Source organism: Dama dama, chromosome 30, assembly GCF_033118175.1.
Source record: "Dama dama isolate Ldn47 chromosome 30, ASM3311817v1, whole genome shotgun sequence".
In the NCBI taxonomy this organism is placed as follows: Eukaryota; Metazoa; Chordata; class Mammalia; order Artiodactyla; family Cervidae; genus Dama; species Dama dama.
Window position 1 is genome coordinate 28,934,612 of NC_083710.1, and position 14,860 is coordinate 28,949,471.

Below are 14,860 nucleotides of genomic sequence, written 5' to 3' on the forward strand. Positions count from 1 at the left end.
ACTCTATTCCCAGTTAAGGAAGAGATTAAACCCTGTCTATCCAAAGCCATTTAATCAAATCAAGACTGTTTTACCTATTCAGAACAATTGCATTTGTTAATTTCCCATTATCAATGATATTAATACATTAATTAATACATTAAGTAAAAAGCATTCTTTTTTTTTTTTTTTTTTTTTTTACAAAATCAGAAGGCACAATCAAACTTAATTTAACTGCGTTGTGACAGAGACTACGTCTTCTATTGGGGAGAAGTTTGGAGTTATGATTAAAATAAAAGGAGTCAAAATATGAGTCAAGTAAATTTAATATAAATATATTTGTATAATTTAATAGAAGTTTATTAATATACAGAAACCCATCTTGGCGTTTCCTGAATTCCTGAATCATGAAATAGATTCTAAATGACATCGCTGGGTAGTGTGTGACTTTGGGTTTGGTGCTCACTCCTTTCTCTCCCTTTAGCTGTCACTTTCTTCTTTCATCTTTGTTTGAGTCTCACACACTTTCCCAAGATTTTGTTCCAGTTTTTGATGAGCCAGAGAAGCCCCAGGGTGACAGTGCTGGTTAAACACAGGTTTCCTCTCCCTGTTGTTGCTTGACCCAAGCCCGCATTACCTTCTTTAAAAATTCTTTTTTTTTTTTAATAATGTTGTGTTGGTTTCCTCCATAAAACAGCGCAAGGCAGCCATAATTTTACATACATCCTCTCCTTCCCTAGCCTCCCTCCTCTCCTCCATTCTGTCCCTCTCGGTCATCACAGACTGGGCTCCCTGTGCTACACAACAGCTTCTCACCAGCTGTCCATCTTGCACCCGAGAGTGTGTTTGTTGATGCTACTCTCTCCATTCATCCCACTGTCTCCCTCCCCGACTGTGCCCACAAATCCATTCTCTACCTCTGCATCTGCCTTCCTTCAGCATTACCTTCTCAAAGTTGCCATACTTTCAGAAATTTTTGAAGTGCTTTGTTTAAGAAGATATAAAAAAAAAAGGTATTTATTTTCTCTTTCAACACATCCATTCCATACTATTATGTGAATACTTTAAAATTCCTCCCTTTTAACATTATTTTTTTTCCTAAAGTTGAAAATTATCCTTTGTTGAGATGTAAACCATTCCATATTTTTGTTTAGATTTTTTTTTTTTTAATTTGACTGCACTGTGTGGCATGTGGTGTCTTAGTTCCCCTGGCGGGGATCAAACCTGCAGCCTCTGTATTGGAATAGCGGAGTCCTAACCACTGGACCACCAAAGGAAGTCCCGTTTTGTTTTGATTTTAATTATTAGCTTAATACATAAACTTACAAATAATCAGATAATTTCATATCTCCAATTAGCACAGAATTCCGGCAAAGACTGATTTTGTAAGCTAAGGCCTGTGTACCTTGTTGGGGTACCCTTGGGGCATCCTCACATTGAGATGGCTCCCCAGTTGTGTCTACTGGTGACCATAGCAACAACGAACACCAGACAGTATAATACCTGCTTCCGGCACAGTCAGTGTAGGGCAGCCTCGGGTGATTCTCACTTGTGTAGCAGTCTTGCATTTGAGGTCTCTTTGACCTTTCCTATCTAACTTGATTGTCACTAAAACCTGGTGAGATGCAAGTGGCCACTAGCATAGCCTTCATCTGCCTGGTGGACAGGTTCCCGTTGAGAAGACTAGGGGACAGACATGCCCCAGTCACATGCTGAGAGGCCGGGTCCCCAGCCTAGAGTTCCAGTTCCCTTCCCACCATGACACTCAGTGTCTCTCCACCAAGTCTGCAGAAGCAGTGGTCTTGTTGCAGCCTCCGTGGAGGTGGTGTTGAGATCCACGTCATTGTTGTTTTAGTTGCTAAGTTGTATCTGACTCTTTGTGCCCCAGTGAACTGTAGTCAGCCAGGTTCCTCTGTCCATGAGATTTCCCAGGTAACAATACTGGACTGGTTTGCCGTCTGCTTCTCCATGATATCCACATAGATTTTGAGAAAGCATAGTTGGAGCCAGTAATAATCTGCTCAGTGCCTAGAAACGTAGTTTACTAAATTTGTACTATTTGTACCACTACTAGTGAGACATAATGCATAAACACACATTGGAGTATGTTTTAAAAACATTGGCAAAGTAAATGTTTGATAACATGCGTAATTGTGCTTTTCTATTTTTGAAACCCTGGTTCAGTTATTTTTATGTGAATACCTATTCCATAGCCTTGGATGCTTGCACTGTTAATTTAAAAATAGGACAAGGATTTAGATAAAAGTAAATGGGCTGTGTAGGATTAGTCCTAGCTTACTTTACCTGCAATTAGGAAGGCTTTTTAGCATTTTAACATATTCCCAGTTACAAGGACTTACCCAGAAAAAAGGCTATTATGAAGTCTTTAATTTCAAAATGCTTTGACCTAAGTTTATGAAAATATATGTAGAATTAGTCATTTTATAATTTGTCATTGCTTGGTATGTGTATTACCTTTTTATGTGATGCATATCTATTTAATAGTCTGAGTGTTCATAGTTCTTTTATTCATTAAACAAACATTGGATACCCCAAGGCGCCAGGCACTGGTCTGTCCTGTGTGCTGGGCATATATCAGCAAACAAGGCAGTAGAAGACTCTGCCAAAAAAAAAAGTCTGAGTATCTTCATTAAATGAGTCTCTGTTAAGGAATCAATTTTAATAAAAATTCAACTTTATACATTTATTTTTTCAGCTTTGTTGGGTTATGATTGACAAAATTGTAAGATATATATAGTGTACCTTATGACAGTTTTACACATGTGTGTGTGTGTGTATATGAAGGATTCCTCCTATCTAATTGACACATGTCACCTCAAATGTTTTTCTTACTGTGAACTTTGAAGTTCTATTCTCTTATTGAATTTTGATTATACTCCATAGTGTTGGGGCTTCCCTGGTAGCTCACCTAGTAAAGAATCCACCCGCAATGCAGGAGACCCTGGTTCGATTCCTGGGTCGGGAAGATCCGCTGGAGAAGGGTTTGGCTACCCACTCCAGTGTTCTTGGGCTTTCCTGGTGCCTTGGCTGGTAAAGAATCCGCCTGCAATGCAGGAGACCTGGGTTCGATCCCCCGGCTGGGAGAATCCCCTGGAGAAGGGAACAGCTACCCACTTCAGTATTCTGGCCTGAAGAATTCCATGGACTTTATAGTCCATGGGTTTGCAAAGTGTTATCAAGTGCAGTCATCATGCTATACATTAGATCCTCAGATCTTTTTCATCTTATATAGTTATTTTAAAGTCAGTTTATAAAGCTTGTACGTTAACCACCCTCAAAATGTTTTATCTGTAAACAAGTATGATGTGTGTGTGGATCACTGTGCGTGGCTCTGTGAAGATGGAAGAAAAGGAATGGAGGTATTCTGCTTGTTATTGGAATTTTGCTTAAGTTTACAAAATGTTAAGCAAACACTCCCATCAAACTTATAAATTACACAGCTATTTTTCGAAGCTGTTTTCTGATCCATTTCCTGTTTTTAAGCTATCTCAGCTGGCAAATGTAGGTGCCTCTGATTTTGAACTTTTCTCCTAATATAAATATACCTAAATCTCCCCAAATACTTTCTATCTTGAATTCAATTTCATGGGTCTCCAAGGGCTGTTCAACATCGATATTTCTGTCACCAAACTGAAGATGAAGAAAGGGAGAAAAGATCATTTTTCCCCCCTTGAATACCAGTCTGTTGCTGAGGGAGCTAGATTAGAAGTCAGAAATCCTTCTTTTTCATGCTCCCATTGTTTAAAAAGTCACAACTCATGCTCGCTTCCAAGTATCAAGAGAAAAGGAAAATTCAGAGAGTGAGACAAAGGGAATGAGTTTAGCTGAGTGTATATTTCAATATGTCCCTCTCCTCCTTAGGAGAGAGTTATGTGTGTGGCTCAATCGAACCCTTCAAGAAGCTGGAATACACCAAGAACGTGAACCCCAACTGGTCGGTGAACGTCAAGACCACCTCAGCTTCGCGGGCGGTGTCCTCTCTGGCCACTGCCAAAGGGAGCCCTTCGGAGGTGCGGGAGAATAAGGATTTCATTCGGCCCAAGCTGGTCACCATCATCAGAAGTGGGGTGAAGCCACGGAAGGCCGTCCGGATTCTCCTCAACAAGAAGACCGCTCACTCCTTTGAGCAGGTTCTTACCGACATCACTGACGCCATCAAGCTGGACTCGGGAGTCGTGAAACGTCTCTACACCCTGGATGGGAAGCAGGTAGGTGGTGGTGGGGGGCGACCATGGTATGGCCTTGACTTTATGGGCAAGAACCAGGGAGTTGCGGCGTTTGTGTGGCATCGAACGGGGACCCGAGATGTACATTCTACAGATATTGATGGACTTGAGTCATTCAGTCAGCAGATACATAGCTGTTGTCCTCCAACCAGTTCAAGGATAGAGTTAACACAGGATTAACCTTAGTAATCAAGTACAAATATAGACCCCTGAAGCTTAAATGATTACACAGAGATTTCTACGTTTCCTATTATTAATTGCCTAACATAGTGGTGCTTTTTCAGCCATCTATGTTCAGTTTGGTTGTATAGTCATGTCTTTATCATCACTGTGAGCAGTACTGACGGGTAGAGGTAAACTCTGACCAGTAGAGAAAAACCCAAGTCCTTTCTTTGACCTCAATGATATTTCATAGTTTTATGCCTCAGTAATGTTCATAAGCAAGATTTATTTACAGTTTATAATTTCTGAGTACATATCTAAGGAATGAAATATTTCCATCTGGATGGCTCTAAGAGGCATATTTCTAGAATACTATACATCTTTTATTGAAAACATACTTTCAGGATTCAAATGAAAGAGGGGTTTCTTCAGCTGTGGAATGTACATTGGCCGATTTGGGTGAGTGGACATGTTAATGTGCATTGCTCAGATAAACTTAAAGGAAGTCTTGTGTGGACTTTTGCAAAGATTTGACAGAACTGTGATGGTGAGCTGAATAAGGAACACTGACATATGACATATGTACAGAGAAATTTGTTGATCGCTCAAAGTTCACCAGTGTCTTTTTGTTTCAGATTACAATTTTCAGTACACTGTCTTTACTTGAAACTTAGTTTTTATCATGGATCTGCCCACATGTGTTTTAGAAATTATTTTGAGATATAATTAAAATGATTTGTATAAAGAGTACATAGTAAAAGTCAAAACTAGATTAATAAATTAAAAGATTGATCTTATTAAATAGAAGACTCTTCCAAGTTCTTGAAGGCTAACACATTCAAACTTTATGAATTAGAAATAGATGCAAATACTAGAGAGTGTTAGTCATGAGAAAATTCCTCCCCGAGGGATCCATTTAAATGCTCTAAATTATAAATTCATTAGGAGAAAAAGGAAGATCTGCCAATTATTCATTTATATTCACCAGTCTTCTACTTGTCTCATAAAACTTCCCCTAAGTGTCATGTGGATAAGGAATCTCAGTGAGAAAATCTCCAGTCATCTAGATCTAGGAAGGTGTAGCCTGAATGTCACCATGTATCAGGAATCAAAGAGTCTGTTGCTGCCTTGTGAGTTATAGCAGCAGTAAGATGGCAGGGTTCACACTTAAACATTTAATCCCTTCCCTTTGTGATGAATTACTCAACCATCTTGAAATTCTGCATTTTTGTGATTTTTCTCAACATGGGAGTTTACCTGTTTTCATAAAAATAAAATTTACAATAAAGAATACATAATTGATAAATCTTTCTCCTATCCCCCTACTTCAGAACTTTGGGGTTTTGATTTGTTACACACTGAATCAAAAAAATCAGCTTTAATTACTTATGCTAAATTCTGCCATCAACTGAGCATTTATTCCAAGAATGAATTCCTAGAAGAGATATCATGATGTTCTGAATAGCTTTCATCTTTTTAGGATTTTTATCTGATGTCTGTATTTTGTAATAGCTGTTTTGTCAATGCACCAAATGTAGGTCTGATCTCCTGATGTGAAGCGAAAATGATCTACTGACACCAGCTTGTGGTGAAGGGAAGTGTAGCGTTTATTTCAGGGCAAAGCGAGGAGAATGGGCAGCTCGTGCTCGAAAGACCCCAATGCCCCCATGGCTTTTAGGGAAGTGTTTTTAAAGGCACAGTAAGGGAGAGGATCTCAGGGTGTGGGATCAGCTCCTGTACACTCCTCTAATTGGTTGGTGGTGAGTAACAGGTTGGTGTTTTGGGAGCTAATGTCATCAACTTTCTGGTTGCAACTGGTCTGGCATCTATGTGCTGGTGCTAAGTTTGCAGGTAACTTCTTCAGCCAGGTGGGGGCTTTAGTATCTGCAAACCAGCTCGAGAATATGGTTTAGGATATCATCTGTAGTCTTTGAAGAGGGATTAAAGGTTTATGACATTGTTTTATGGCTAAATTACTATTATTTTGTCTTGTTTGACTGCTTTCCTTTGTTTCTGCGTTTTCTCACTTCTCTGATTAAATTCTCTTTGGAAACTTGGGGAAGACCTAAGAGGCTAAAGCTTTTCTAAAAGCAAGAGGCAGAGGACATGGGGGTCTCTTCCTAAAAGTCCTTGCAGGGTCCTGCTGGGTTTTGGTTTTTGCTGTAGTTTACGTGTAAATAATGGAAAAGAATCCAAAGTTTAATGTCAAAAAACCAGGATTCAAATCCTGGTTCAGCCACAGATTTTTTTTTAAGCAAATCACTTAACTGAGCCCCACTATATTCATCAATAAAACATGGATAAAATGATCACCTCTGTTTCACAGAGTGCTGGTGGGATCAACTCTGATAAATAAGTGAAAGCTATTTTGAACTATAGTAATAACATGCATGCATCATGCTCAGTCGTGTCCAACTTTTTGCGACCCTGTGAACTATAGCCCTCCAGGCTCCTGTCCATGGGATTTTCCAGGAGAGAATAGTGGAGTGAGTTGCTGTTTCCTTCTCCAGGGGAATCTTCCTGACCCAGGAATCGAACCCACATCTCCTGCATTGCAGGTGTATTCTTTACCACTGGGCCACTTGGGAAGCCCATCATAATAGCAACCATAATTTTATTGAACCTTGTTCTAAATGCTTTGCATGCTTTTGGCATGTTTACTGCTAACAGCTCAGTTATTATCCCCATTTAACAGATAAGGCCATTAAGGCACAAAACTTGTTAATAAAAAACAGGTCCAAGACCAGACAGATATAAATGACAGAGCTGGGATTTGAACTAGTTTCTCTCTAGAGCTTGCCCTCATGGCTACTGTAGCACAGCAGATGATAGTAAAACCAGAGATGCAAATGTACTGAAAACGAATTTCCAAGTGAGTAATCTGTACAAGGAATATCATCTGAAAGTGTTCTGCTATGAGTTTTCCCCGCTCCAGTCATCCCACGGGGCTGATTCCGGTCACCATTGTGGCGTTGCCTCTGTTGAGGCATGCTCTCTTCAAAGCAGGAGCGGCGAAAAGCTGCAAAGGAATTGGATGATAAAGTGGAAAGAGTGAAAGAGTATAAAGACTTTGTGCTTGGGTTCCCAGTAGGAACAAAGCTTCCTTCCTCATGGACCCTAGGAGTCTTTAGAATCTTTTTTGTTCAAAAGAGAATCTGCCCCCACAAGCAGATCTCCCCCTCCTTTTGTGGGAGGGGTTCTTTAACAGCCGATGCTGTGACCACGGCTTGATAAGCCTCTGAGAAAAAAAGCACTTCCCTCCAAGCCTTCCCAGGACGTGATGCTCTGACACAGTAGGGTGGCACCCTGTGCTGCCAGGGTCTCATCCTACCCACCGTGGCATCGGGGACCACATGCTGTCCGTGGGACATCACCCTTAAGATCGCTTGTCCGCCCTTTTTTTTTAATAGTATATCTGAGCCCTTGTATCAAAACCCAATGCCCAGTAAAGCTTTTAAAGGTAATTTTTTTTTTTTTTTGTAGCAAGGAAATAGATTTGTTTAAATAATTAATACTTTGAGTGCTTTGGATAAACGGGTAGAAGGGAAAATATACAAGCAGGAATGGCTTTTCAGATTGCCATCAGGCAGCCTACAAATGAATTTGTGGGGAGGAAACTGGGGACTCTGGGATTTCTGACTGTGGAACAGGATGAGCCCGTGCTGGCTGGTACCCAGGGATGGGCACTGAAAGGCATGGATGGCATGCCCCTCTCACTTGGCTTCCTTGCACATAAGCCTCTTGGCTTTGCTTTAAGCCCTAGCCTATGAGTTCATTGGCTCAGACAGTAAAGAATCTGCCTACAATGCGGGAGACCTGGGTTCGATCCCTGGGTTGGGAAGATTCCCCCGGAGAAGGCAACGGCTACCCACACCAGTATTCTTGCCTGGAGAAGTCCATGGATGAAAGAGCCTGGGGGGCTACAGTCTAGGGGGTCTCAAAGAGTCGAACACAGCTGAGCAACTTACACTTTCATTTTTCATGAGTTCACTGTGCAGTGCGGTGCTTTTTTGAGGTTTTTTGGCTGAGATCAGGAAATCAACATATTGGAAATGCTGTCCCGTGTAGAAGGCCTTCTGCAGGAAGCTGCAGTTTCCCTGGATGGCTGTTGTGGTTCACGAGCAGCCTGTTTGTGAGTGAACCTTTTCTAATTATTCCAACTCCATTCTTTATCCAGCGGCATAGAAGCTCCAATTAAAGGTTCCCACAACCTCGCCACCCCCTCCACACACCTTTTAGGGAGCCTCTCTTAACCAGGTGATCAGGCACTTTTGCTGGCATAGCTGGGGAGGTCAGAGATCATGTTGCATCTTACTTTCAGTCATGCCTTATTTATCTGGGCCCTGATTAAGGGCTCCCAAAGAAGGACGGAGGGCATTTTCTAGTTGAAGGTTAAACTCACATCCCTTTTCTCCATATTCGAGGGAGGCTGTGCAGGCTACAGGAGTCTTGCCTCAGTCCGGGATCTGGATGTTGGGCTTCTTCTGTGGGTTATTCTCTCACCTGCTGGGCAGCTGCTTCCAGCGGTCACATTAGTGTGCTCCATGGTAGGTTGCTTCAGTTGTGTCTGACTCTCTGTGACCGGATGGAACTGTAGCCCGCCAGGCTCCCCTGTCCATGGGATTCTCCAGGCAAGAATCCTGGAGTGTGTTGCCATGCCCCCGCCCAGGATCTTCCCAACCCAGAGATCGAACCCGTGTCTCTTATGTCACCTGCATTGGCAGGCGGGTTCTTTACCACTAGCGCCACCTGGGAAGCCAGAGGTCGTTTGGAGTGTGACTAATTTTTAAATGATTAAAATAAGCCCGAAACGTACATGCTTTGCTGAAAAGATGCACTTGCATGTCTCCCGATTCCTTTCTTGGAACAGCTAATCAGGCTGTCTTGAACTGCTAAGTCTTCAGCATCTGAGATTACTGGATTCTGGCTTAGAAACATAAACAACTGAGAGTCTTAGAACAGCTAGTGCCTAAGCAGGCAATTTATCCTGTACAGATCATAGATAAGGCTCTTCCCAATGATCTCCTCTCCCCACTGAAATATAGTCATGAGAAACCAGATTGCTCTTTAAGTAGAAGATATATGCACATTCCCATCTTATCTACTCTTTGACATTGAAGATCTACATAAAATAACAATATAGTTTAGTATCAGAGGAAAAATTTACTCAGGGATGTTGTATTTTTATCTTACAGGCATTTCACATAGGTCATGCACTTTGTAAAATCCAACGTTGCTGGAGTGAGCAAAGAATGTATTTTCTTCCTAGCATGGAAAACATTGGGCCAACAGCTGAAGTAGAGGTACTCATAAACCGATTTAGATGGTAAACTGAGAACGGACATCATAGCTCCTCTTTTAGTTCGTTAGGACTGTAATAACGAAATACCACAGACAGGATGACTTATATACAAAATAAGTTTATTTCTCCCAGTCTTGCAGGCTGAAAGTCCAATATCAAGGTGCCAGCACGTTTGGTCTGATAGGAGCTACTTTTTATGGTTTTGCAGTGTTCTCATATGTTAAAAAGGGGCTGAGAGCTCTGTGGGTCCTTTTATAAAAGGGCACTAACCCAGTTCATGAGGGCTTCTGCCACATGACCTAATCACTTCCCCAAGCATTTCCCCTCCCAGTACAGTCACCTTGGGGGTTAAATTTCAATGTATGAATTGACCGGGGTGGGGGTGGACACAAATATTCTGCCCAAAGCAGCTGCCTTATAAAGGAAATCCCAGTTGCTGTCAATAATGTGTCTTTTCTGTATCTTTTGATCATTTATCCCCTTACCTGCTACAAACATAAAGCCCAAAAGATGCTTATAAAGTCATAATATTCACTGCCATTTATTTTAGGTAGTTAGTATATGAGTTTATTGGAATTCAGGAAATGGTAATATCATCAATAAGAATTGATCAGTCAGAAATTCCAAAGTGATCTTTGTTTTTTTTTTCCTTTTGGTTTTAAATACCTAATTCTAATCTGAAGGAAAAAATATTTGGTTCACTCTTTAGTTTAGAGAGCTTAGAATAGTTCTTCTCTGTACAAGTTATTAGTAAAAAAAAGCAGTATACATTATTACCACATCTCACCTTGGCTGTAGCAACTAATGAGCCTAGAAGATGTGAAAACCAAAGGTTTCTAAATGAAAAGCAACAAATTTAGGATGTGAAAGGATTTGGTTGGACTGGAAATGGAGATTTATCTGGTGCTGTTGATAATAGTAATTTTTTTTTCTTTTAAGTTAGAACTTCTGTGACAGCTCTAAGTTTCTTAAGCATATTTAAATCCTCATCCTTGATATATAGATTTTTTTACTGTTATGATTTGGTATATTATCTGTGGTATGAAAGTAAATGTAATACCTTTTAGTTTGTTGTTTTTGCAAATGATGTAAAAAAAATAGTTGATACAAATATTTTAGCTTATTACAATGTCAAATTAAAATTTCCTATAAAAACTCAGAGCACGCATTGAGACATCCTTATGACTTGGCAGAGGTCTGAACTGCTGGAAAATATTAGCTGTTTTCACAGAAAAAGGAGCTTAAGAATCATTGTGATGCTTCATTAGGGAATTAAAGTGTCCAGAATGGAGCGTGCTTTTTTTTTAGGCTCCATACCTTCGGTTGATTTTCCAGTGTTCTTGCCTGGAGAATCCCACTGACAGAAGAGCCTGGAGGGCTACCATCCATGGGTATGCAAGAGTTGGACACGACTGAATGACTTTCACTTCACTTACTTCACGGGATTTATAAGCTACATCTCTCCTTGTGTAGCTTTTAGTTCCCCCAAGTTGGAAAGAGTTAAGTCCTTGTCTTCCAGTCTTAGCTCCTCTGATGGTGTATAATTAATTACGGGTGCCTGCTGTGGTGTATATTTTAAGGCTTCAGTTGGTCTGGGCAAAAGTCAGTTTTTTGGAAATGGAATTCCAGTTTGCTGTCAAATGAATTCTGAGTTCCCCAGTGGCCCCCTGTTGAACTGAAGATATGCTGAAGCCCTCCCTCCGGTGGGGGTGCTGGGCACGTTGGGGGCACTCTGGCAAGTCGGAGAGGGGCCTTTGGGATCACCTATGCTGACTTCTGCTTTTGCAGTGGCTGGGAGTCTGAGTTGGCCCGTGCGCTTCCTTCGCCCTGAGGGAGCATGTTGGAATGAGGGGAGGCACTTGGATTTTCACATCAGCTGGGCCTGAGCTCAGATTTCAGTCTGAAAAATCCAGCTTGATCCAGTTTCTCATGCAGGCCTGGAAACCTTCCTTCCAGGCCTAGATGAGAAACTTAAGTGGTTAGTTAAAAATCCTGTAGTATATATTGAATTTACTTGTAATGAGGGAATTTGCTTACATATGTTGTCATGTAAGTGTAGATATATGCAGTGATATAATATAGAAGAGAAACATTAGTTTTTATAGACTCATATCAAACACACAGTTCTAAACTGATCGTCTGTGATCAAGTCTGCCCGGTACTGCTAGTCACAGTGAAATATGCCCTCCCACTGGGAAGTTTAATTCTCTGATACGCCTCCATTTTTCTCATCTGCATAACGGGACTGATGGTAATGCCTGCTACATATAAGTTAGTGTGAGGATTAAATGAAACAATGTGTGGCAAATTTAGCATTGCCTTAGGCACTCCACTGTTGGTAGTTTATATCCCTGAAAAGCTAAAGGTAAATTGTTTTTTGTTTTTGAAAAACAATTACACATTTTAAATGTGTTGAGGGAACTCACTATTTAAAATTACCCTTTAGGGACTTCCCTGGTGGTCCAGTGGCTACAACTCCGTGCAGGGGGCCCAGATTTGATCTTCGGTCAGAGAACTAGATCCCACATGCCACAATTGAGAGCTCAAGCACTGCAACTAAAAAAGGTCCTGCGGGCCACAGCTAGGACCTGGTGCTGCCAAATAAGTGAGTGAATAAATATTTGAGAAATAAATAACAAAGAAAAACTTGCTTTAAAAAATAAAATTACCCTTTAATATGCAAGACAGAAAAAGAGACACAGATGTATAGAACAGACTTTTGGACTTTATGGGAGAAGGCGAGGGTGGAATGATCTGAGAGAATAGCATCGAAACATGTATATTATCAAGAGTGAAACAGATCGCCAGCCCAGGTTGGATGCATGAGACAAGTGCTCGGGGCTGGTGCACTGGGAAGACCCAGAGGGATGGGATGGGGAGGGAGGTGGGAGGGGGCTTCAGGATGGGGAACACATGTGAGTCCATGGCTGATTCATGTCAATGTATGGCAAAAACCACTACAGTACTGTAAAGTAGTTAGCCTCCAACTAATAAAAATAAATGAAAAAAATAAAAAATAAAATTACCCTTTAATAATTACTTATCATATCTACCTTTGTAAATGTGTCTATTCACGTGAAAACGCTCCATGGTGTTGGCCAAAAAGTTCCTTTGGTTTTTAAGTAAAAATAAAAAGACACATTTTTCATTTTCACCAAGAACTTTATTGAACAACATATTCACTGTTTTGTTCCACTACCTTCTGCCATTTTTCAGGCTGCTTCATAATTCCATCTTCCCAAAACTTTTTATCTTTTTTAGCAAAGACCTGTTCCAGGTTCCTTTTTACAGTCTTCCAGGGAATTGAATTTTTTTCCATATAAGAGAAATCTGTAAAGACCGAAATAAGTGGAAATCCAAAGGTGCAATGTCTGTTGAATATGGTGGAGGAATCAGAACTTCCCAGCCAAGCTGTGACAGTTTTTGCCTGGTCGTCAAAGAAACATGTGATCTTGGTTATCCTGATGGAAAATTATGCATTTTTTGTTGACTAATTCCAGACGCTTCTCATTGAGTGCTGCTTTCAGTTACTCTAATTGGGACCGGTACTTGTTGGAATGAATCCTTTGGTATTTCTAGAAGGAGCTTTTATTACAGACTCTCTTCCAGTCCACCATATACACAACATCACCTTTTCTGGATGTAGACTAGCCTTTGGTGTGGTTGGTGGTGGTTCATTTTGCTTGCCCCCACCATCTCTTCCATTGCACGTTATTGTGCAGTTTACACTTTTCATTGCCCGTCACAATTTGTTTTAAAAACGGAACATTCTTGTTACGTTTCAGTAGAGAATATCACATGCAAAATGCAAAATATGTTTTTTTCCCCCACTTATGTGGAGCCAAAATATCAAAGAGATTAACATAACCAAGCTGATGCAAGTGATTTCTGTGCTTGATTTGGATATTTTGAGTATATTGGCTATCTCCCACATGGTATAATGTTGATTGTTCTCATTTAATGTCTCAATTTGATTGTTGTCAAATTCCACTGGTCTATGCAACCGGATCATTGTCCATCGAGAAATCTCCAGCAAGAAACTTGGCCAACCACTTTTGTTCATCGGTCACAGCATCTTCTCCAGACACTGCACAAATCGTTTTTTGTATTTCAGTTACGTTTTTACTTTTCTTGAAATAATAAAGCATGATATGCTGAAAATGTTGCTTTTTTCTTGCATCTTCAGTACTCAAATGGCTACGCAAAAATTCACCAATTCTGATACATTTTTTTAAATGCAGGCTGATGTGACAGCTGCCATAGTACAACCTAAAAAGTTGTTTCGAATGAAGTTAAAGACAACTAAGCTTCCCTTGTGGCGCAGACAGGAAAGAGTCTGCCTGCCTGCAGTGCGCGAGACCCAGACTCGGCCCCTGAAGAAGGAAATGGCGACCCACTCCAGTCTTCTTGCCTGGAGAATTCCAGGGACAGAGGAGTCTGGCGGGCTGTAGTCCTTGGGGTTTGCAAAGAGTCGGACACGACTGAGTGACTAACACTTTGACTTCACAAGTGCTACTAGAGCCATCTTAGGGAAAAAAACATGAGGAACTTTTTTGGCAACCCAATATAAAGAAAAGAGCATAGAATTTGAATTGAGATGCTTATAAGATCCAATCCTGACTTTACCATGCATTAGCTGCGTGGCCTTTGTCAAGTCAATTAAACTCTCAGAATCTCAGTTTTCTCTTTAAAATGGCAATAAAAAAGCATGCCTTGTAATATTGGTGGGATAATGACTGAGAAAATAGGTATAAATATATAAAGCCCTTGCTTGACATGAGGTAAGTCCTATATAACTATTAATATTTAGTCCTTCTGCCTGCTGTCTTCAAATTCCAGGCTTTCTTAAAAGTACAGGACACCTATAGTTGTATAATATTGTTGATGTAGAATTGATGATTTTGCATTGTTTCCGTTATCTGTGCTGTAAATAAGCTACTGAAAGTTCTATTTTTATCCTTCCATTTATTGTCAATCAATTGTGAATGTAGCCTAGATATTATTTTCTTCCCTTTCTTCTTTAATTGTACCAGTCATTAAACTTACTCATAAACCATTGTACTCATGCAGTAATATTTACATTGTTATTGCTGTCATTGGCTGAACACCTTCTCCACACCCAGTGCCATGGGCTAGTTGTTGCATGTCTGTGCATGTCTGTCCATCCCAT

At 40.6% G+C, this 14,860-nt stretch overlaps 1 protein-coding gene across 2 annotated transcripts in view; it reads left to right on the forward strand.

Annotated features, from left to right (window-relative positions):
* DCLK1 (doublecortin like kinase 1) overlaps window positions 1-14,860 on the forward strand; it is a 335,163-nt gene that overhangs the window by 22,614 nt on the left and 297,689 nt on the right. For both annotated transcript variants that reach the window (XM_061133010.1, XM_061133012.1), the window contains exon 3: window positions 3,862-4,208. In XM_061133010.1, coding sequence (XP_060988993.1) covers window positions 3,862-4,208 — 347 coding nt within the window. The remainder of the gene's footprint in view (window positions 1-3,861; window positions 4,209-14,860) is intronic.